The sequence below is a fragment of the Tetrao urogallus genome, assembly GCF_951394365.1.
Source record: "Tetrao urogallus genome assembly, chromosome: 1".
Taxonomy (NCBI): domain Eukaryota; kingdom Metazoa; phylum Chordata; class Aves; order Galliformes; family Phasianidae; genus Tetrao; species Tetrao urogallus.
The window spans coordinates 187863480-187887036 of record NC_136813.1 but is presented as its reverse complement, the minus strand read 5'-3'; the positions used below and the strand labels follow the sequence as shown (position 1 = coordinate 187887036).

Here is a 23557-nt window from a genome sequence, read left to right as displayed (position 1 = left end):
ATAAATCACATCCACATTTTTACCCTTATGTAATTCTATCCCTCCTGAAGATCTCTCTTGAATGTGTCTTCGACCGAAACCTGGAATCACAGAATTGTATAACAGCCCGTGTAGGAAGGGACTCATAAGGATCATTGAGTCCAACGCGTGGCCCCACACGGGACCACCCAAGCTCTTGTTTTGTCCTTTGTCTGTGTATGTCATAAGAATCCCAGATTATTGTAAATTACTTCCATTCAAATTCATCTTGCAGCTTAAGTTCACATAGATAAGATTAGCAACCTTCAATGCATCAGACTGATGGAGGTCAGACCAACTTTGATGCATTGGCAACACGGAAAAACAGTCCAGGAGGTGAGAAACCAGCATGGTATCTGATGTTTGAGCATGTCAAGTTCTGCTGCTGACTTCTAATTGCAACATGCTCACAAGAAAAATATTCACTGTGATTCAGTAGTGATTGTTCAATTTGTACAAAACTCTTTCTTCAAGATTCACATATTTCCAAGCAAATTAAATTCCAATGATCTTTCTCTCATATGTGCTGTATACTTATTAAAAAGCTTTGACCGCCACAGAGTCTAAGGACAGTCGTTCTCCTTCATGTACTAAATACTTTCTCTTAAGCTTGAAACACTATTCATTCAGAAAGAACAGAGACAATGCAATCCCCCAAACTATTAATTTTTTTATAATTGTAAATTTATAATTTCAATTTTGCATGCCCATGGAAGTCTCTCCCTACAGCATTGTTAGAAATGATTTTTTAAAAGCCTTTGCTTAAAAAAACATAAAAGATTAAGCTTTCATTTTAGTAAAAATCCCCTCAGGCAATAAATAGGTTCTTTTGTCTCTTGGCCCTGGAAAAAAAATTAAAATGGTTTAAATTGCCCATGGTTAAAGTAACTGTTTCTTGCAATTATCAGATGTTAGTGAATAAAAATGAAAATGAAATCAAGAAAGAATGAAAACCAGGTAAATGCATATTATGTCTTTCATGAGTTTCTCATGGGTCTTTTGAAGACTCATTTAATCATCTTCCTTGTCTTTTATTTTGATATGATAATTGTTTCCTTTATTTACTTTAATCACCTCTATTTGGTTAATTAATTCTTCAATTTCTTTTCATTTCACTCACTTACTTAGAATATGTTCTTGTTTCAAAGGCAAGTGCCTGCAGTATTTCTTAATGTAATGGCATGGCCTTGGGGTAGCTTTTACCCAACTCTGTGGAGCCATGGATGTTGTCTGAGCCAGTTTGTCTCAACTTTCCCCTTGCTTCTTCCCAGAAGGTTGCATTTCTCATTATATCAACAAGGAGGTTGGAGGAACTATGTCAGGTGTAGATAGTGGCACTTACTTTGGGCAGGACAAATCTCAGGTGAGTGTTAGGGACTGTGACCTGTTCTCCAGAGAATATCCTTGCAATATTCTGCAGAAATTCTGACTAGCACAAAGCCTGCAGAAAGGCTGCTCCTGCAGAGGTGGACATATGAACTTAGGATCAGTGTATCTCCCTCCAACACTCTGACATTTACTTTGCTTTACTTGACCCATTACCCTAATTTTCACAAGGATAATGTTTGGGTTTTTTTTTCTGGCTTTCATGGGTAGTACAACCTTGGTACTGTAAAAAATGTCCTGCTATCTTTTTGTAAACTACTATTAAGCAACAGCAGAAACATATCTGCACTCTGAAAAGGAAGAATATGGAAGCTGGGTTTCAGATGCCAACTTTTTTTTTCATCTTATAACTTTCCACCACTGCATAGATTTTTACTGTTGAATGTCATAGCATGAAAGACACAAAATCACATAGTTTTGAAGGATCTCTACCCAGAGTCTGTGCTCCAGGCTCCTGCTCAAACCAGAGCCACATAGAGCAGGTTGGTGAATGCTATGTCCAGCCACGGATTGAACATCTCCAGAGAGAGAGATTCTACTGCGTCCATGGGCCTGTTTCAATTTTGTTTCTTAAAATTCTTACATAACTGTTCTTAAACATAGCTCTTAAACATAGTAGCTTAATGGGTTGTAATGGTGATAGGAGGACAGTTGGACTAGATGATCTTATAGGTCCTTTCCAACCTTGTGATTCTATGATTCTATGATACTCAGTATAACTTCTGAGTTGTGGAAGAATTGCTAAACCAGAAGCTAATTCAGTTGCATACTTAGGAGCCTTGATTTTCCATCACATTTTCATGATTATTTGATTCTCTAAACTATTATTTATTCACACCACTGAACTAGCTATTGATGCTTCTGTAACAGAACTCTTCAGGTTTATCTGCTGTGTAAACCTAAAAGGAAATCTGTGCAAAAAACATTGTCATTGTAGAAAGACAGACTTTTTTCTTTAACAACCTCTTAAAATCAAGCCCAGCTTTTGCTATGTTCTGTCAGAATTCACCTTTTAAGCCTTATGTTGAAAAAAGCCCTCCTCACATAAAAAATGTAAAAATACTCATTTCAGACAGATGCTGACACTGAAGTATTATTGCCTTCCCCTAAGAAAGGAACTCCGTGAAGTATAGAATAAACTGAAAAAAGAGAAGAAAAAAATATTACCATTAGTGTCTGTCCTGAAAGAATTAGTTCAACTCTTCCCCCTGCTAAAAGCAGAGAATTATAACTCACAGTTAAAATCTGTGGTTCATTATTTTTTCTACCCCCTAATATGGCATAGAGATTGTCTTTGTTAGTTGAAGGTATTCATGTTGTGAACACAATTGTTGTAATGTTAACGATTTTATGGAATATACAAGGTGCTTCAGCTGGGAAGCAGTGGAGAGTGTTCAAATAATCATTCTTAGAAGATTCTCTTTTTGTTCACTTCAGTACAATACATTTTTCTCCAATCAGCAGTGCAAGGCTGCCGCCGTGACATTTTGTTAGAGGCCAGTACACCCACTGAGATAGCTGTGATTTGCTTCCAGGATGATCCAAAAATAACCCTGCCAGTAGGTGTGTAGGAAGGTCTGACAGTTTGCTGAAGAATGAATTGGACTAGATGTTTCATGTTGGAAGAGGTCGGTTTAAAATGCAGAATGGCACTCTTTATACTGTAGTACAAATTGATTATTTTTGTACCATCTCATGTGGAATTAATGCAGGTTCCATTGTTATAAAAACATTTAAACTAAGCTTTGTTTGATTTGAAGTACATAGGAAACTTAGCTCTCATAATGTTAATTGTGGCTAGGATAAAAAAAACAATTGCTAAATATAACATGTATCTTAAATAAAGGTTTACTTATACCATTTGCCTACCAAATGGATGCTTCAGGTGATGCTTAAACATCTCAAATATATGATTTTCAATGTTACATTTAAATGGACTTTTATTATTAGCTCCATTATCTTAGTGCTCTGAAAGAGAGCAGTTCAACGTCTTAACCCTGATCTCAGCACCATGGTGTTTTTTTTTTACAAATTACATATTTGCAAGGAAGCCAGGGCAGAAAATGTTGCCTTGGCATGCTGACCACCCAGCGCCAATCGCTTAACTGCACAGTTCAGGAAGATTGCTATCTGTAATGGAGAGAGTACATCACCAAACTGTTGTGTGTGAACCAACAAGAACTACTTTCTGTTAAGTATCTGAGTCTGTGCTTGAGCTTCTAAACAAATGGATGATTGTGACTGCTCTTAGTGCCCAAAGATGATGATGCTACTTGCAAAGATTATACTGGTGCTAAGTCCATCTGCTAATTAAGTCACCCCTAAGTAGGGATCCAAGCATATGTATTAGAGCCAAAACTAGGGAAATGGGCATGAATTTTTGACCTATAGTTGTATTTTTAATGATGTTTCAAAACATCTTTACTGCCTGAAGAGTGTGAATTGTGTCCAAAATATCCCAGAACCTCAGGGCAGTAAAGGGAGAGGAGAAGGATGATTAATTCTCATGGAGCATCCCTGCAACAGCAATGCCTCTTCCTGGCTCCTCATTTGGAACAATGAACCTGAAGGATGCAGGTGGCAGCAGGCTTGTGATCGATTAACCAGAATGACCTGTTTGCAGATTTGTCCTGTAAAATGTATCAGGTCATTGTATATTCTCCTGGCAAAGAGATTTCTAAGCAGAAGTATATCAATTCAGCCTAAGGGATCTTAAGGAAGTTTACTTATTAAATGGGCTGGGTTTTGAGTGGACAGAACCTTCAGTGAAGAAGTGTGAGGCTGCTGGACAACTTCAGGAGGAGACAACATTGAAAAGCACCTTGACTCTTTTTTAAAATAAACATCAGTATTTTAGGAATTTGGGGCACAGAAAGATATCTGTCTTTTTACTTAGAACTGTATGATTTCCAGAGTTGAAGGATAGAAACACATACATATTTTTCAGCAAATAATTCTGCTGGTTAATTCTGCAGAGTTGTTTTTAGGAAACCATGTACAGTACTAAACCATGGATTAGCAGGATCTAATTCAACAGGAGACATGTTTGTTTTTTAAACATTAGTACATTATCATATTCCTAAAGTATTAAATCCATTGCCTAAGCACCTTTTTGGATTTACTTTGCTTGCAGTATACAAATAACACTTTGTAATACATTATATTTTGAAAGTCTCTCTTCCCAACTCTTTATTTCAAGCTACAAGAATCCCACTTTGTAAAAAAAAGCCTGTTTTTCTCCTTTCGTTAGAAGTATTATTTCAAGCTCATTCAGGGCTATTTTCTACTAAAGAAATATGATACTATCAAGTTGGCTACACAGGTAGATATATGAGCTTGTATGCTGTATATCTGACAAGAAGTCCAAGCCAAGAAAATGTTGGAGTTCGTAGAATTCAGGAAACAATCCAAATCTTAGCAAAACTAATGCAATTGGAGGAGCTTTCAAATATCTAACATTTACTACTGGCAGCACTGCTCCTGAGATCCTAGAAAATTGAGCATATGTTCAAGCTACTCATGGCCTGTTTCCCTGAAGCAGGATAGATTGTGGAATACAATGGGAATTGGAGTTTGTGAATGTTATTTTACTTTATCTGAAAAGATACGGTTAATTGAATTTGTAGCCCCTGATTTATTTTATGCATTGGCCAAACACAAGCATCTTCAACAGCTGAATGGGTTTGAAACTAATAAATTAAGCCCTTGACTGCCTTACTAATGGCCTTGCAGTTTGTGAAGTAAAAACGTGTCCTCACCAAATAATGCATTTCAACAAAACAGAAGCATCAGTGTGGAACTGGCCCAAGACATTAATTTACTTTTTACTCTCTTCCATCTTCATAATTTCAAAGGAAAATGTACCCTTAAACACAACAGCATAGATTCACGTAAGTATGCCCAGCAACCCTGAAGATACTCCTGGAGGGTATGGAGTTAGGAGTCTAACTGAAGTCTCTACTTTGCTTCTTCTGTCTTTGCAAAGAATTTGAATGAATTAGTTCACCTCTCTGTTTGGGTTGGTTTTGCTTCTTTTTTCTTGTATGTGAGCATGCATGCACAGGACTGTGCATGCTGTGAAATATAAAGGTGTTCTCAGAAACTCATCTTCAGCCAAGAGGATCACCATGGGGAAAGACTCTCCTCTTCTTTGTTCCTGCTTCATCTCACTTGCACATGCATGCCAGAGACATGCAGATGCGATTGAGTGTTGAGAGGCTGCTGTTCTCCCTTCCTCCATTACTCAGTAGTATTTCTCTTTTCCTGTATCCTGAGAAGTCATAGATAATCTTTCATAGGGATTGTTCACCTGTGAGTAATGAAGAAATAGAGGGACACTGACTTATTCAGGAAAGGCTGTGATATTGGTATAAGTCTCTCTATGTTGTCATTCTCATTTCTGCCAACTCTTTCTTCCTCTCTTGCTTTTCTGGTTCTGTGTCCCTGGAGTGCATCTGTCACTTTTATTTTATTCTTTCCAGGCACAAGCAGAGCACTTAAACTTACTAGAATCTCCCTTTTTGACACGTCAGACAGCACTTCCAGGTAGCAGAAAATGATCAAGTTTCTACTCATCCCTCCATGCCATGGGCAGTGTGTTTGTCAGAGAACTTCATGGAGAATTAACCTCCCAAATGGGAAAATCCACATTTCCTTTGCCAAAAATTGCCCTGAGAAGCAGAACGGGTGCATGATGGCACTGTGTTAGTGACTGGCAGGCCACCCGTTTGTATGAGGATGGATACTCAGATTGGTTGGAGATCACCATAAAGGGCAGACAATTTAATGCCAATCACAATACACTAGTTAGATTAGAATACTGATGAGCCTTTTTGAAAGGCCAACTGCATCTTCTTTCAGCAAAAATATTAAAATGCCCCCTTTTCTCCTACACCCCCCCTTGCTCTCCACAAGAATAAATTAAAACTTGGAGGTGTGGTTGTTATCACAGAATAATTAGACCCCGTGGGATTAGAGACACTCAATGTTTGTTAATGCCCCTGGGTTGTGATTATCTAATAATGATGATGCCTCTGTCATCGCTTAATTATTCTTCCTCTTTAAAATGTTCCTTGTGCAGTCAGAACCCTTGGAGTGTGCTCATTTCAGACAGAAACGCAACTGCAAATTCCTGAGAGCAGTGTCACATGGGCAGTGTGACTGACTTCCCAGTTCTCCCCCACGCCCATGTTTATAATGCTCATTTCACAAGCTCCATCATCCCTATACTTCAATTGCTTAGCTTTTCCATTGGAGGCATTTAAGTCACACCGAGGAGTGAACTTTATGGCTTCCATCTCCTTGAACCAGCCAGTTATTGTTAGAGCTATGTGAAGAGTGGACTGACCTTAAACACCTAGGATCATCTCTGGCCAGAATCTGCTTAACACCAAATTGGTGGTGTTGATTCACTGCTATACAAGGACTCCTACAGCTGAGTGCCCTTTTTATCTGTTTAAAAGAGCACCACAACCAAACTAAGATGCTGTAGATCAGAACAAAGTTGGAAGCTTTGCACAGGCTTTGTTGAACACAACTAAACTCAGGCTAGTATCTTTCGGCTTTCACGCAAGCCCGCAGGTGTTCATCTTGTTTAGCTAAAGGTTGCATTACATCATTGCAGACATCATTGTTTTTTGCAACTGAAGCTTAGAAAGGGAAAAGAAAACAGAGCCATAATCTGATTATCATTAAATCCAGTGTTGTCTGTTAGCTTTATTATCCCTCTTGTACTAACAAAGGGACAAAGAATATTCTGTTTACCCAAGTGATTTTGAGTAGTAAACAGAAGATTTTAAATTCAACTTCCTAAATTAGAGATGTTTTTCTTAAGGTTAATATTTCTTTTCCATTTGTCCCCAACTCTTACCATTTACTTCTTCTGTTTTACTGACTGGGGAGGTGTTAGAATAATTTTGATTTTCTTTTCTTAGTGCATGTATTCTCTTCTCACAGTTTTTAAAAATCCATTCTTTGCATCCTGTTACTACAATTTTATTTTCTGTTGCATGTTGCTAAATCAGAAGGAAACTAAAATGAATCTGAAATCCATAGGAATTATGCAAGGTCATGACCTTCTCTTGTTAGACGTAGAACTAGCTCTGGAAAGTTTGCGTAAGAAATACTTGAGGCAGACCAGTATCATAAAAACAGCAAAGAGTTAAGTGGCATGTTCAGTCTCACCCTCTATGCCTGTAAACAGACCTATAACAGAAGCCAGATCTTGTATTCCATTTTCTCCCAACCCGTATTCATTTTTCATCTTTCTTTTATTCTGTTTCATTGTTGCTTGACTTTTTCTGCTTTTCTGCTACACTGTTCTTTTTTTAGGATCATAGGATATTGGAAGTCTTTGAGGAGGTCTGTTGTCCAACCCCAACTCAAAACAGGGTCAAGTGTGAGGTCAGATCAGGTTACTCAGAGATTGATTTACTCAGGACTTGAAAACCTGCAACAACACAGACTGATCAGTCTGGGTAATCTTTTCCAATGCATGACAATCTTCACTTAGAGAAGGTTTTTCCTTGTATTCAGACTGAACCTCTTTTATTTCAATTTCCCTTTCTTCCTCCTGCCATACACTGCATTGAACAGCCCATCTCCAGTTTCCTGCATGTCACAGGTGCAGAGGTGCTGCTGTTATGTCCCCCTGAAGCCATCTCTTCAGTGTGAACAAGCACACCCCTACTGGCATCTCTCTACAGGATGAGTCCTCTAGTCCTTGACCACCTTGCTGGTCTCCCACTGAGCTCCATCCAGTTGATCAACGTTTTTCTTGCAGTGAGGAGCACAAAACTAGATGTAGCACTTAGATAAGATCTAACATGTGCTGACTGAAGGAGAAAAATCAGCTGGATCTCCTGTCTCTGCTCCTTTCCATTCAGCCCAGGACACTGTTGGCTTTCTTACCTCCCAGAGCACACTGCTGGTTTGTGGTCTGTAATCAGAACCATTAGGCTGTTTACAGCAGAGCTCCTCCCAGCCCATCCATCCTGTGTTTGTGTCATTGACACACGTTGCTCCTCCCCACATGCAGGAATTTGAATTTGTACTTTCATGCGAAGGTCCTTTCATAAGGTACATGTTGGCCAGCTCTGCTTCTCTGGGTCCCTTTGAATGTCAGCCTTTTAGTCAGGAGCTGATTAAGGCAGATCCATTTTATCTAATCCTTGGAGCCATTGGGCTCAGGAAGGCATAAGAAAATTAGAAATGCAGCCTAATTCACACCAAGAAAGAGGATTCTAGATTCAGAAAAATGCCAATATAAATTTGACAGGAGGCTCTCCCAAAAGAAAGCATGTGTTCTCTGCAACTTCTCATACTTAGAGTCACAGAGATGCTTAACCTTACATTTTTCAGTAGTATTGATCCCTGGCAAACTGCTGTATCATCTTTACTGGAGCAAAGTACTTGCTGAATTATTTTAACTCTCCATTAAGTAAAACAACAAGAACAAAGTTATGTTTCAGAGCTGAGTGGTGTGCTTTGCTTTTTAATATATGCACATCCTCTACAAGTGACTTAAGTGGGATGTGAACAGAAAACACATTTGTAGGTAACTGATAGCAAAGTAAATGTTGGGCTTCCTGTTGTGCTGTGCATTAGGGAGTGACAAGCAGTTGTGAAGTGTAACTGAGAGCTGCATAAAGGAAATCTGTCAATAGGGCTGACATGGTTGTTGTTGTGGATCACTATTTGGGAAATGCTGATGTAGGTAAGCCAGTTTTGGAGCTGCCCTGAAGTCTAGAAGGCAACACCAGAAAGCTATTTCTGCTCCAGAAGTATTGGCCCTTCTCTTCTCATGGGTGGAGTGGGTGAAGGTCTACAGTAACCCTCCATGCAGGCAAAAAGAGAAAGCCAGCCTTCTTTTTTTTTTTTTTTTGCCTCCCTGCCCATAGTAGGGAGTTGGAACTAGATCTTTCTGATCCCTTCCAACCCAAGCCATTGTATGATTCTGTTATTTTCATTGCCCATTCTCTCTCATAGTCCTGCTCTGAAACCAAGACAGTGTTTCCAGAAAGAAACCGTAAAATCATGGAAATGTCTCCTCTGGTATTTTTGATACCTTAGTACCAAACTGGCAGTATGTCTGTGTATCATTTTCAGAAGTATTCTGGAAGACAAGAAAGGAAATAGGATGAGGCAAAGAGGAGTGGAGAGAGTGCACAGCCTACTGGATATCACCACCCAGAAAATAGTGCCAAGTTGGCAAACATCTTCTGGAGTGTCCTAGAAGCCCTTTTATTTGTGAAATATGGCTTTCTATATCTCTCAGATATTTACCAAGTAAAATAAAGACTGGGGTCTAACACCCACTTGAAACCATCTCTTTGCTAAATCATGGTATTACATGTGTAATTTAAGTAGATCCTTTTATTCAGAGCAGCAGTGAGAGGACACATTCCTATAGTATTCTCTTTCATCAAGTGCCCAGACAGCTTTCCTGGTCTCCTCTGTTGGGAAACAGGATTTTATATGTTGGCTCAGAGATATGGATGAGAGGATGAGGTATTTGCCCAACTCTGTACTGCAAGTCTGTGCTGTGTGAACTAAGTGTGTACACTAAGATGAACACGGGTCTCTGTTTTTTTACTTAAGTATACTTAGAAACCCTGTTAAGAGCATTCCTTGGTCTTAAGAACAGGAAATAAATAGGCACGATAGAAACATACCTGCACTTCGAAGATGTAGCCTTCTATAAAATAAGCCAGCAAGTGGGAAGCAGCAGAATCAGCCCCGTCTTCCAACAATAAAATGAAACAAAACAAAAAGCAACCATAGTGAATATTTTATCCTTGGTAACACAGGAAGTCTGAGGTAGAACCAGAGAAGCATCAGCAGCATCTAGTAGTTTTACTCATTGTTCATGCTCTCGTGTGAGGCCATCCTACCTGTACTATGGCACTACGTAAGTCCCTGCTGTCTAGGTGTGCTTTACAGAAATATGTACACCCTGTGCACTTTGGTTCAGGATTCCCCAGCATCAGACTATTCTGTGAGATCAAGATTTGATGGAGGTGATTACATTCTGCATTTTCAAAGAATGGTACCAGCTCTGTGGACAGGACAAAAGCAGAGCCCTCACAGATCAGAAAGAGCAGGATCCAACCCCCTTCATGTGATTCATCTGTAAGGCCTATGTCTACCTCTGTCTATCTGTGCTTATGGTCTATGTTCACCATCTCAATCAGTGGAAACAGGAGTAGGTCCAGAGCACAATTCAGCTCATCCTGACATAGAAATCCAAAGGTAGCGCACTGAAGCTACATGTCTCTTTATCTGAGAGATGGTCCAAAAGAACAGTTTTGGCTAGACTAGCTTAAACTAACTGTGAGACTGCCAAAGGCGAAGAAATTAATCCCGTCCACAGTATGCAATGCAAAGCCAAAAAAATATTTCCACATCATTGACTTTCCTAGATGCTGTTATCCTGAATCTAGTTTTCCAGCTGATGTGAATCCAGATGTAAATCATTGTGACTCTATAGATTTAAGCTTGCCAACAGAATGGCCAAAAGTCTATGGTTAGTACTGCCTGTTTCTCTAGATTGGCATAGTTTTTAGGAATTGTGTTGAAATGCTACTAATAAGAAGGGAAATGTCTCATTGCTCACTTAAACTTTTTGTATAAGAGTCTTGACTTAAAAGTTGCTATACTCTATTGCATGCAGAAATTAAAATGTTGACAATAGATGAAAATACCAGATAAATCCAGCCTTAAAAATATCCACAAAAACAACAGTGGTAATTAAATAACCATGTACAACATTCACTCCAAATCAAAACATGTTCACTATATCAAAGAGAGCTCTGTTAAATAATATGTTAATCAAAGGCCAAGTTTCTTTATTTATAATGAAGCTCATAAAAAAATTTCATTTAGGAAGAGATCAAATTGCTGAGGTTGGAAGGGATTTGGGAGTGTCACGAGGGAGAGCTCTAGTATGCTCTTTTCTAGTTCTCAATTTCTTAATATTATTTATAATATTTGGAAGTGTTTGGCTATTTACTAAACTGAAGTTGAGTAGTCTGGAAGGAAAAAGAAGCAGATAGTTATGAGGCTGACTCAGAAATATGGGAATAGAAGGATCAGTGAAGAAGCTACTGTAGTCTCTAATAGTTAAATACACATTTTGAATCTTATCTTTCATGGTTGAAGATTCTAAAAGTTCTGTATGGTCTCTGGATGGGTCCTAGATGGAGGAGGCAACAGCTGTCCAGCACATAGCATATCTTCAAGAGACAAAGCAGACTTTTCTACAGGTCATTGGACAATTCTTGCCAGTCTTCACTGACCTCTTTCCAAAGCTGTGGTATCTTCACATATTAATAGATTATTAAGGTTAGTTAGAGTTATGGTGAGCATCTGGCCTGAACTCTTGGAACATCAGCCAAAGGATCCAACCCCATAACTTCTCCACTAGGGCCAGACAGCGCTGCTCTCATGGAGCAACAGTCTCTTTGAGAAAGCCGTCAACTTATTCCAGTGACTGATGCTGGAGAGGAAAAAGCAGACAAAATCTTATCTGTTATGTTCTGATGTTTATCCAAGGCTTAAAATTGTTAGGGAGGGGTAGGTGCAGCAGATAAAAAGCAGCTCTGTTCTTCTCTGCCTTTTGTATATGCAGCTACTGTATAATCATCAGGCTGAATCTCTCCCCCTAACTTCAGTATCGGCTAATTCACTTAACGCAGCCCTACGTCACCCTGCCACATATAGGTTTAAGGAGGCAACTATAAAATTGCCAGTATGAAGAGAAAAATAAAATAGCAAATGTTGTGGAAAAAAGGCATGCCATACAGAGGGATTCCAGAAGCCTAAGTCATAGAAATTGGACTTGATCCTTATGGGTCCCTTCCATCTCAGGGTATTCTATGTATGGTATTCTATGATTTGCACTTTTTTATGTGTTTTGATTTTCCTCTGTGTTGCACTTAATAGTGGTGCACCAGTAGCACAAAGAGGGTGATTCCTGGCAGCATTACAGCTCCATACATCAGGCTGTCTGTGTAGCTGGAGAGATACCTACTCTTAATTAAGCATCACTGTGAAGTGATTCAATTCAGAGCAGCTATGTGGTGGTGTTGAGGATGGAGAGAGCTGTGAAATGTTTTCCTTTAATTTACATGGTGCCAGGAGAGCCTGGTAAAAATGAATTTATAAATTCTGTAGGTATCCAATCTGTGTTTGTCATGTGGAAAACTAAAAGCCATAAATATAGAATAATGCTGTTCCAGCAGTGCATCATACTTCCTTTGCCATTACTCTGAGCAAGTTCTGGGAGCCCAGGAGCTTTGATGACATGAGAGAAATATACAGGTTCCCCCATAATAGTGCAATCATCTACCTTTACCACAAGGCAAGTAATTTTTCTTTTTTTTCCCCTTTGGTTCAGTAGACATTAAAACTTTTAGTTGAAAGTAAGTAGAAAAGGGCAAAAGACCGGAAAGGCATAGTCCTTGTCTTCAGATGATTTTCAGCATATTCTGGGAGTTCATAAGGTAAAAACTTTCAGCTGGCCTAAGCCTCCACGTGTCTCTTGTAAGACTTTCAAAGTCTCAAAGACTTTGTTTCATCTCCCTATAAGTTTTTTGAGGACAAGGAATACCATTACTTCAACCATTGATTTTTGCAGCATTTTGTGCTCTCTCTAAGTCTTGGCCCCATTCATAATGTTTTAGCTCATCGTTGTCTTCATTTCATATGCACAGGATGCAGTAAAAGAGGAGAAGGTGTGGAGTCTCACAGGATATCTCATCCAACAAGTTGCTGGATCCATCGCGTACAAGTGCCCTAATGAATGGAGCTCCTTTTATTTCTGTTCAGTCCATGTTCAATAAGATAATGGAAACCACTCAATTTGTTCAGTTTCTTATTCCTCAAAGAAATAATAGGCCAAAGAGCAAAAAAAAACATTGTACCAGTGGATCTGTGAGACAGGTAACTGTTAAGCAGAAGAAATAGCCACAACAAAATGCTGATTTCTGAGGTTCTTCAGTGCTCCAACTAGTATTTTACATTGATTATGTGCCAAGTCATTATTTAGGCAAGCTAGATAATCTGCATTGCAACTTCAAATGGGAGAATTGCTGAGACACCTGCTCTGTGTTTGTCTGATGAAATGGAGAAACTTGGAAAGAATAAAAGAAAAAAAGAAATGTTGGCCCCAGATATTGGCCATCCTCAAGGCACGTGTTTGAGCAGTGAGCCTGATAAGAACCACCACGATGAGCTCTGGGCTACACAAGAGGATTTAATCAGATTTTTCTGCCTTCTCCAACAGATGTGTTGACAATCCATAAGCGTATGGCTCTCACTCACAGGAGTTATTTGCCCCCAAGAGCTTTAATGTAATTTTAGGCAAGCAATTTGCTAGCCCCCATTTCTCTCATTTCTTAAATATATGTGTTTCATCAAGATAAAAGAGTAATATAATACTCTGAAAGAGAAATGAATGGAATTCAGCCCAGTCATAACCAATCAGATCCTTCAGATTTAAGTGCTTCATTTAAATGATCTGATAATGAACATGAACAGAAACACAGAGCTGTGTTGGTCACAGGGAATTTACTGACATTCATCCACTTTGATTTTTTCTCTCTTCTCTGCTGGTGTTCACATTATCCAACAAAAGAGTTTTCTCACTTGTTTCTTGGATTAAGTTTTTTTTTAATCAGAGACATGTTTGGCTTATTGCTTTGTAGAAGGTGGTTGATCAACCAAGCTGCTTCTGTCTGCAACATATAAAATTATTCAAGAGAACACTGCAGATGTGGTGAAAATAGGGACAAGGAATGCTCCAAACTCAGGAAATCTTTCCTTACTCTCATCAAGAGAGTCCTTTGGACTTGGAGGCCCAGAGGGGAAGGCTTGTCTTTGGTGGGTCTTGAGGTTGTAAAGATGAGTTCTTTGTAGTTTAGGCCCTTGAAGTTTACCCACAGAGTTTGAAAATTTAGCCTCAGCTTCTTTTTCCTTTCTGGGTGCTGCAAACTGTAGGTACTCCACTTTCTTGAGGGTTCACTGGGTATTCTGTTGTGTTCAGCAACCCCAAAGAGCATCAAAGAGCATCAAGACAGAAGTCATCTTAACCATTTCCCAGCTACATAATGGGTAGGAGCAAAAAAAAACATGGTGTAGACATGATGTGCATGCAATAGTTCACCAACAAAACATTGACTTTGAATGTTCATTTTTCAGAACAAAGTGCAATTTTTAAAGAAAAAGAAAAAAAAGTCTTCGTGATTGGTGTATTAACATGGGGCTCTAGAGACAAGCTAAAAAATTAATTACTTCCTCAGCTTTTGTAAGTGTGATTTACCTGATACAACTTCATATATCTGTAAGTTAATTTTTTAATTCATGCAGGCTATTCAAGGCCCTTCTACAGGTGAAGGACATTTTTCTAATTCATCCCACCTATCCTAAATGATAGAAATTTCTACGGTGCCTTATTTCCTGAGATAAGAGATTGAGTCTCTTTCTCTGCCTAAGCATATGATTTAGATGGATTTATCTCTCTCCCACCTTCAGAATTGTCTCAACATCATAACAGCAGAGACCTTTTATCTCTCTCAGCCTCAGCTTTCCCTCTGGCAGAGCTTTGGTAGAAGCATAAAGTATCATCTATGGCGTACATGTAAATGACTAGTTGCATACATAGACCGGACTAAAAGCCTGCAATAAGTGGTTACTTTTTGTGTATGTCCCATAATTCTTGTTTTTTGTAAACTTCAGGCATTCAAATAGTGTTCATACAATGTCCTGCAGCCATAACTGGAGAGTAGTGTCTCACAGAAGATTTTAAATTTTACTTGAAGAGTCTGCGACAAAAATCTGTTGTATGACAAACTTGTACAAGGAATTCTATTTTTTCAGTGATGTTTAAAAAGCAGCAGTATCTCAGCTGGTTGGGTGATCACCCTGGGATGCTACCCTGGCTGACAAACTTTTGAAAAAGTGACTGTACTCGATCTTACTGTTACTGTTTGCAAATAGCACAGTGCTAAATTTTATGATCCAGACTTTGCAGTTCAAGGCTCATCAACACTTTCTGTGAACAGTCATAACATTAACATTTTGAGCAAGGTTGGTCTATTGGTCTGATATTTTTTCTTTCTTTACTGCAAGTAGTCTTGTTGTTCCATTTAACATTATTGTAAGTAAGTTGTTTTGTGATCAACTAACGTAACCAAAATATGGCTTTAATTTTGCCTTCTTTATTTTCTTTTTCTTTTAGTGGCTGCGTCAACTGCTAATTCCACAGCTGGTGCAGCCATGAATTCTTTGACTTCTTTGGGTACTCTCCAAGGACTGGCTGGAGCCACCGTTGGACTGAATAATATTAATGCACTAGCAGGTACCGTAAACAGTGAGTATTTATTGCTGTGGTGGACAGCCTTTCCCAATAATCTTGCCACAAAAACTGCCAATTGTAAAGTGATTATACAATTATTTTTAATCTATATGCACAAGTAGTCAAGCTGGTCTAGTTCCATTCATGTTACATACGCAGTTCTGGAGTCTTTAAGTTTCACATAATTTGCTCTGCAAAGTGAAGTCTTTTGGGTCCCTGCAAAAAGATTCCTTTTCTTGCAAGCAAATGGAAGGCAAAAGAAATGTTACCAGGGAATCTGGTTATCTAGCTCATAGGATAAGCTCCTTCATTCTGGGAGTCTGAAAAGATTCCAGATCAGTGCACAAAACCTCATTCAGAAATGTCATGCTAAGAGAGGCACACTTGCCACAGAGGTAGTTCTTTTATAAAGTTTGTAGGACTTATCAAATTGACACGAGAGCAGCATACTTGTTTTTAAAATGAGGGCAACTTTTTGGCATTTAATTGGCAAGTATATGAAAACAGTGACATTAGTCAGCTGTAATACCAGAACATGAGTATCTATCCTATGGCATCTTAAACCCTGACATACCAAGATAGGTAGATTGTGGTAGCTGTTAGAACATCTTTGTTCTCAGCCTTGGTCAAGTTTTTTTTCCCAAAGAAGAATTTTTTATAGTATTTGTTATGAGGACTTCACCTTTGCCTGAAATGGAAGAAATTGGTTCAGCTGCATTTTCCCGTCCCCTTTTTTAGTTGCTGTTGTTCCTTGCATTCCCTTCAGAAATGCAAGGAATCTACTTAGTCATTGACGGTCCATGACCCATCATAATGTGCCCCCAGGAATGGATGTCCTCCTCAGTATCACTTGCTCACTCTGATGCTCTGCATGATGTCCTTTTTGTTACTGTTATTTGGCTGCTCACCCAGTCCTTTTGTTCTGTGATCTCTGGTTGTCATTGTTGGGATCTGGGAAGGAAGGGGGCTAATGGCTGTCCATGTAGCAATGATGAGTGATTGCATGGGGCCTTGTGTAAAACAGATCTTGCTTCTGGCAAGGACATGCATATTTCACACAAACAACCTTATAGCAAAGATGACTTCAGAACAATTGAAGAAAAGTATGTATATTAGGTCCCAAAATGCCAATGTTAGCTTTTTTTTTTTATTCTAACTTACTATTAAAACAAGCTACTGACAATGGCATGCATGAAAAGCTAACTTATCTCCTCTAATGAGCCCTCTGAATAAGAGAATTACACTGTCATAAGTAAGAAAATATTAAATGTCCTTTCTCTGATAAACAGTCATTGTGCTTTACATCATTTTCAAGAGGTCACAATATCAAGAGCAGCATATAGCATCCCACTGCTTCCCTCCCACAAATACTAAGAACCTAGGCACACTAGAGCACTCCAAGATAACATTCCCTTCATCAACAGCAAGCAGGAATGAATCACCTATGAGCTCTTGTCTTCACATGGAAATCCTTCTGTTGTGCTCCTTTTATCATTTATTGCAAGGCTGCAAGCTAAGAGTTCACATTTTCTCAACAAGAATGTTCAGGTGTTGTGTGTGCAAATTTACCTGCATGTGCCATTTGAAGTATTAATGATGTATTCACAACCTAGTACTAAATTCTAGCTTGTTAGAAGCCACCATTGCTTCCATAGACTCATAACAACAATGGCTTCAGTCCCAAATCTTCATGAATTGCAGAATGTGTACGTGCCTAGAATTTCTATGTTTATAGCGCTCGTACGTAAAAAAATGTATGTGGATATGTCTGTCTATTTATATACATAAATATATTAGTCTGTGAGAGAGATACAAAGAGGAGAAGCTATTTCCTCATATGCTGTGTTGCGGCATGTGTTCCTTTCAGTAGAACACAGATTATCAGTTTCAGTTGCTTGTGACACTGACAGTAGCAAAGCACTGTCCCAGTGCTAACAACCTCCCCTGTCTATTTTAATGATAAGCCAGGGCTTTTCGTAGTGACCCTTTCTGATCCAGTTGTTCACATTCTGTCTTCAGGAAACCGGAAGTTCAGTGGGTCTGATGTTTCACAATATGCTGTGGTCAAGAGCAAAACATTGTTTTGTCATGAAGGTTCCTGAAATAATTATGCAGAAAAGTTGGAAATCAGTGATATGCTTTCGGTTGGAGAATTAATGAGAATGACCAAAGCACCAGTCGAGCTGAGCATAAACCCAGAAAGAATCAGAAGGTCGCACTGGTCTTGCACGTTCGTTTACACAGATGTTTTGAAGGAGATGTTCTTCTGTTGAAACCATGTCCATGTGTGTAAGATTCACTGGGAGAACGTCTTCTAGGCTAAGTTCATAAGGGGACTTGGTCTGCTTTCTGGGTCTGGGGAAATCAGGCTGAGCTCTGGAAACCGGTAGTGCTCACATTGTAGAGAGAAGCATTGTAGAAACATATCTGAGGTCATAAAACTAAAAGTGGAATACGGTGAGTCACATGTCTCCGAGGATCAGCAACAGTTGTGCATACATGGGTTGCTCCAAAAGAAATGCCTTTTATCTTTTTCCATCGGAACTACAACAGAAACAGAAAACACAGTCACCCTATTTCAAAGACAAAATTCTCAGCTACACATAGTTTTTCAACAGAGTCACCACCATAGCCAATTCATGCAGACAAGCTGATCAAGACACTCTTCATTTTGTAGTGTAACAGCTGTGCTTGGCCTTATAGACCATGGCTTGTCTTTAATGTTACTGTCACCACTGCTGATCTACATCACCCACTGCTTTACTGTGCTCACATCCACTGTTTGATCTCCATAAACATTCAGCAAGCCAATGAATGTCAGTAAGTGCCATTTTTTTCTGCACAGAGGGATTCTGCGCCTTTGCTTCATACACACTTCTGTGTCAGACACCATTTTGTCAGACTGCCCCTCTGCTACCATCTGTCAAATAGCAACAAAATGGAACACTGGTGGGAAGGTTTAACCTCTACTGCAGTACCACCAACATCTGCCTCTGATGTCATGGGCCAACATAATAAAATAGGAGACATTACGTTTGGAGCAGCCCTTGTACATTTGGGGATTCACCCAATCATCCTTTTTTCTGCTTGAAACATCTAAAAAGGCTGTCTCCTTTGAGGAAAGTAAATTTAAATAATCAAGAAAGAAGACCATAGACTCAGCATGTTGGACAGCTATGACAGAATATTTGTATGTGAATCCAGGGCGGTTAGCCTTTCTATCCCTGTATTTACATCTGTCAATTGGAGGTAAAATTATTTGTGACAGATTTGAAGGTGCTTGGAAGGCACTTTGAGAGATCTTAGGACTCGCCAAGCATTGTCATTTCTGTGTTATGTAGCTCAGAAAAGTAGAATGCTGTGGATGAGAGACTCAAAATGATTATTTCACAGAAGCGAGGAAAAGACTGGAGTTTAATATCAGTCTGAGGTGCATTAGTAGATATCATAGAGAGATGGCAGAAATGTGTAACTGCAGCTGGACCTTGCAGATTTTGTAACGTGTGAAAAGGGAGAAGAGAAAAAAAACAGAGACTTTTCTGCAGAGCTGCTTTGCTGAGGAGGGAAGCGTATTTAGACTGCGGTTGGGTAGAAGTGCCCTTCCCAGAAGCAGTGTGCTGAGCAGGAGCTATCTGCTGGCTGATCTGAAATCATTTGGTGGGTAGCGGCTATTGATTCTGGGTGAAAGAAGGGGGAGGATGCTGCCCACAGCGACACAAAGCGTGTTTGTCTAATAGGCTGATGACTCACACAAGATAACGTGTTATCCTAATGCTTCCGCTATTATCAAGTTATTTCAACACTATAATAAAGGGAGAGATACAAGTTTTGTTGTTTCTTTTTTTTTTTTATCAATCAGTGCTGTGTGTACACATGCAAGCAATGACACAAATTAAGTATGGAATCTAAGGAGTAAGTTAAAGTCAGGCTCAGAATCAAATTACTGCTTCATCACCGTTATTAGTTTGAATCTTCATTTTCAAAATATCTTGTCTTTCAGATATAAGGTGTTTCTTAAACTACATTGGTTTGCAGGTTTTGTTTCACATTTGGAACCATTAGACAAGGAATAGCTGGCTCTGCTCTGACAGAGATTTTTGTTCATAGACGCAGCCAGTATCTCCTATCAGGATACAGCAGTGCTCTGAAGTGGGGTGGAGGGGAAAGAGAAATCTTCAAAGTGCAAGACATTTTATTAAGCAAAGCTAAGAATATCACATCTCTGTCAAGTGTTTAGTCACACAAATTACAGTAATATCAAATGGTATAATTTATGCAGTACAGTTGTCTTAATTGGCACAGACTCTGGTGGAGCCAGAAAGGTGCCACTTGAGCAATTGTCCTGATTATCAGAGACTCGTAGGAATACACTTCCTGAATCTACATGAGAGATGGAAGAAAACTAGTGGGTCAGCATCTTTATCCTCCTCTGTCAATTCAGGATAATTCCCTCCAGTATTCTTTCTATCTCCAAATTACTCATGTGATAAGGTTTATACCACTTTCTTTGAAGAAGATTGTTACCTAATGTAATAGATTTAATTGTTTATTCACTGTAAAGTGTCCTCTGCTTAATTTCCTTACTTTTCTCCCATTTACATAGAAGCACTTTATTGTTGCTCTGAAGTTAAGCCCTCTTTTTTTTTTTTTTCTCAATATTCCTATCTTTTGGGTCCCAGTACAACTCCACCAGATACCTCCACCCGTCACTGTGCCAACAGAAACTGGACACAGTCAATGACTAAGAAACTATTGGTGGTGGTTCCAGATGCCCCATTTTTCTGGTGACTGTTTTAGTGTGCCTTGAGGGGCCTGATTAATCCCTAATAAGTTGTTTGTGATCTGTTCGCCTAAAAAATGGAGAGCACAGAGTAGTAATCGCACACAAAAGGTGGCCTCTCAGACCTGCTGAGCACTTATTCTCTATTTGACAGTAGTCAGAATGTGGGCAATGAGCAGGTTTCTGAATCTTGCTACCCATTTGACTGCCAAAGGAGAAAATTAATTTTTTCTGGAATTTCTGAAAAAAATAAATGTTAATTTTGTTAACTTCGTTGTGGCTCATCTTAGAGCCATGAGGATGCACAGAAGTAATGAGAAGAGGCTGTCGTCCAGGAGTTCTTTTGCAGATAGTGCTGTTTGAATGGATGAAGGATGCCATTTTATGCACAGCTAGCAATCCAGTCTGAAATTTCCTCCTTGGCAGTCATCCCAGTCAAATTAACCTGTTATTTATCAGGATGTGGAATCGTTTTGAAGAAAAAAATTAGGCGGCTCTGCTTCCAGTGAGGAGTAAAGAAACACATTGCTAGAACCAAACACTTTTGTTTCTTTGTAAAAGATTCTTGGTTTGGGTAAGCGCTTGCCGTCACTGCAGTGGCACTGTTGTTCATCCATTCTGCCCTTACAAGTGTAGCTGGGAGAGGGGGATGGAAATGCAAAGCATCACCATCCATCTTCTGACCAGAAATCCAAGAGAGAAAGCCTGGAGCTGTGTGGATGGTTGTTTCAAAACACTGTGAATCAGGGTTCTATGCTGACTCTGTATGAGCAAATATCCCTTTGATAAAGACCGGTCCAGAGAATGTGGGTTTTCTCCCAGAATGCTTTTTCCCAAGTGGCCAGCTCACGAAAATGGAGGTTGAATGGGTCCTGCTCTTGGACACCCCAAGAAGCATGAGGCTTGAGGTTGATGAGCAGAGAGGACTTGGGGGGCACAGAGCTGTAGTACTTGCCAGTAGCAGGCTGCATGTAAGTCTGTTTGACTGTGCAACCATTGTGCTGAAGTGATCCTGATGCCAAAGTCGTGTTTCTTTGTTTTCAGTCCCATTTGGTGCCACGCCGAGCTGCATGCACTGCCGTCTTTGTCAGTGTCAATATAATACCAACGACTTTCGGAAAGCACTAATGAACAAGTGCAATTTCTTTTCTCTATTGTTGGGTTTTTTGTAAAGTTGCTCAAATGCTCTCAGGTATGGCGGCCCTGAACGGAGGACTCGGCGCAACAGGCTTGACGAATGGTACGGCCGGCACAATGGACGCGCTCACCCAGGCCTACTCAGGAATCCAGCAGTATGCTGCCGCTGCGCTGCCCACCTTGTACAGCCAGAGCTTGTTGCAGCAGCAAAGCGCCGCGGGCAGCCAGAAGGAAGGTAAGCATCTGCCCATTTTAGGGTAAGCCATGCTCAACCAAGCATGCGGTATTTTCTGGAAGACCCACAAGGCCAAGTGTCCCGGGCTGCATCAACAGAGGATGCGGGGAGGCCAGCAAGGAGAGGGAGGGGAGTGGTCCCCTTTACTCTGCCCTTATGAGCCTCATCTGGACTGATGGGGCCCCAAACACAAACATGGAGCTGTTAGAGTGGGTCTAGACGAGGCCATGAGGATGCTCAGAGGACTGGAGCATTTCTCCTTTGAAGACAAACTGAGGAAGCTGGGCTAGTTCAGCCTGCAGAAAAGAAGGCTCAGTGGAGACCTCATTGTGGCCTTCGAGGAAGGAGACCAATTTTTTACACAATCTGACAGTGATAGGACAATTGGTAATCATAATAGGTAATTGAGAGTGGTGAGGTGCTTGAACTGAGGCTGAACAGACAGGCTGCGGATGCCCCATTCCTGGAGGTGCTCAAGGCCAGGCTGGATGAGGCCCTGGGCAGTCTGAGCTGGTTGGTGTTGGAACAAGATGATCTTTAAGGTGCCTTCCAACCTAAGCCAGTCTATGTTTGTATGGTTCTATGATTCTGAGACAGCCTGGCATTCCCACAGCCATGCCTTGGGTTTATTTCTTCACAGTGGCTCAACAAAAAGATCTCAGAAAGCAACAAAAGATCTCAGATAGCCTTGTCTTTGAAGTTTACACTTTCTCCTGCCCTGATTAGTGTTCTTCATTTTTTCAATTTCTACTGTAATTCTCTTTTCTTTTTTACCATCTCTCCTTCCAGCCATGCCTTACTGACAGTTCTGCGCTAAAAGCTCTGCTGCATAAAAAGGCATCAGTAGCAAAATTCATCCCTTTACAGGTGACCCTCACTCACACTTTGCACTGGTTTCCATTTTCCGTAATAATGGATTTAATCTGATTAGGTTTAAGTTTTCTGAGTCAGATCTGACTGCTTTAAGTGGTTCTTTGCTTAATTCTGGGTTTTGCAGGGATGCAACTTAAGGGAGTGATTGTCCCTCTCCCTGCACCAGTAGAGCAAAACAAACCTCAGGAGTTTGCTGCTAAGAATGAATGAATAGTAATTACTAAATGTTTAGTAACATGAGGTTACCCTTTTCCCCTCTTTCATTCTCCTGTACTCAGGCATTTTGGGGTTTTGTTTCTGTTTTTATTGCTTTCCCTTCTCTCATCCAAAATTCCAGCTAATTCTAGAAGGACAGGAAAATATTGCATGCTTTCTAAGATTGTATCTGTGTTCCCACTACTGCTCTTGCCAGAGATAAGCATTGGAAATAAACCCACTGTAATATCCTCAAGAGAAAGATTTTTATCCTCATTTAATATCGTATCTTGCGCTGTTACGGGATGTGGTGTTTCCTAGGAAGATAAATTCGGCATTCCCACAGCTGGTTGTTATATGAAGACACTGTGGAGTTAAAATGAATATTTTCTCTAAATTTGTTGTTTCTTTTACTGCTAAAAGCTTGGATTGTAGTAAATGGAAGCTTTTTGTTGGTTTATTATTTTTTTTTCCAAATTTTGTTGTGTTCTGTGCTCTTGTCCTTCATCTCACTCACATTGGTCTGTGACAATGGACTGTTTGACACCAGATATTGTTTATCTGATGTCATTCTAAGATA

At 39.8% G+C, this 23557-nt stretch overlaps 1 protein-coding gene across 13 annotated transcripts in view; it reads left to right on the top strand.

Moving 5' to 3' along the window:
• Window positions 1-23557, top strand: part of CELF2 (CUGBP Elav-like family member 2) — a gene marked incomplete at both ends in the record, with an annotated part of 367040 nt that overhangs the window by 336230 nt on the left and 7253 nt on the right. For 3 of the 13 annotated variants that reach the window (XM_079532577.1, XM_079532585.1, XM_079532579.1), the window contains 2 exons: window positions 15641-15760; window positions 21730-21909. In XM_079532577.1, coding sequence (XP_079388703.1) covers window positions 15641-15760; window positions 21730-21909 — 300 coding nt within the window. Of the gene's footprint in view, window positions 1-15640; window positions 15836-21673; window positions 21910-23557 lie in introns of all 13 variants that reach the window. The other 10 variants (XM_079532586.1, XM_079532583.1, XM_079532588.1 and 7 more) reach the window with 5 other exon arrangements.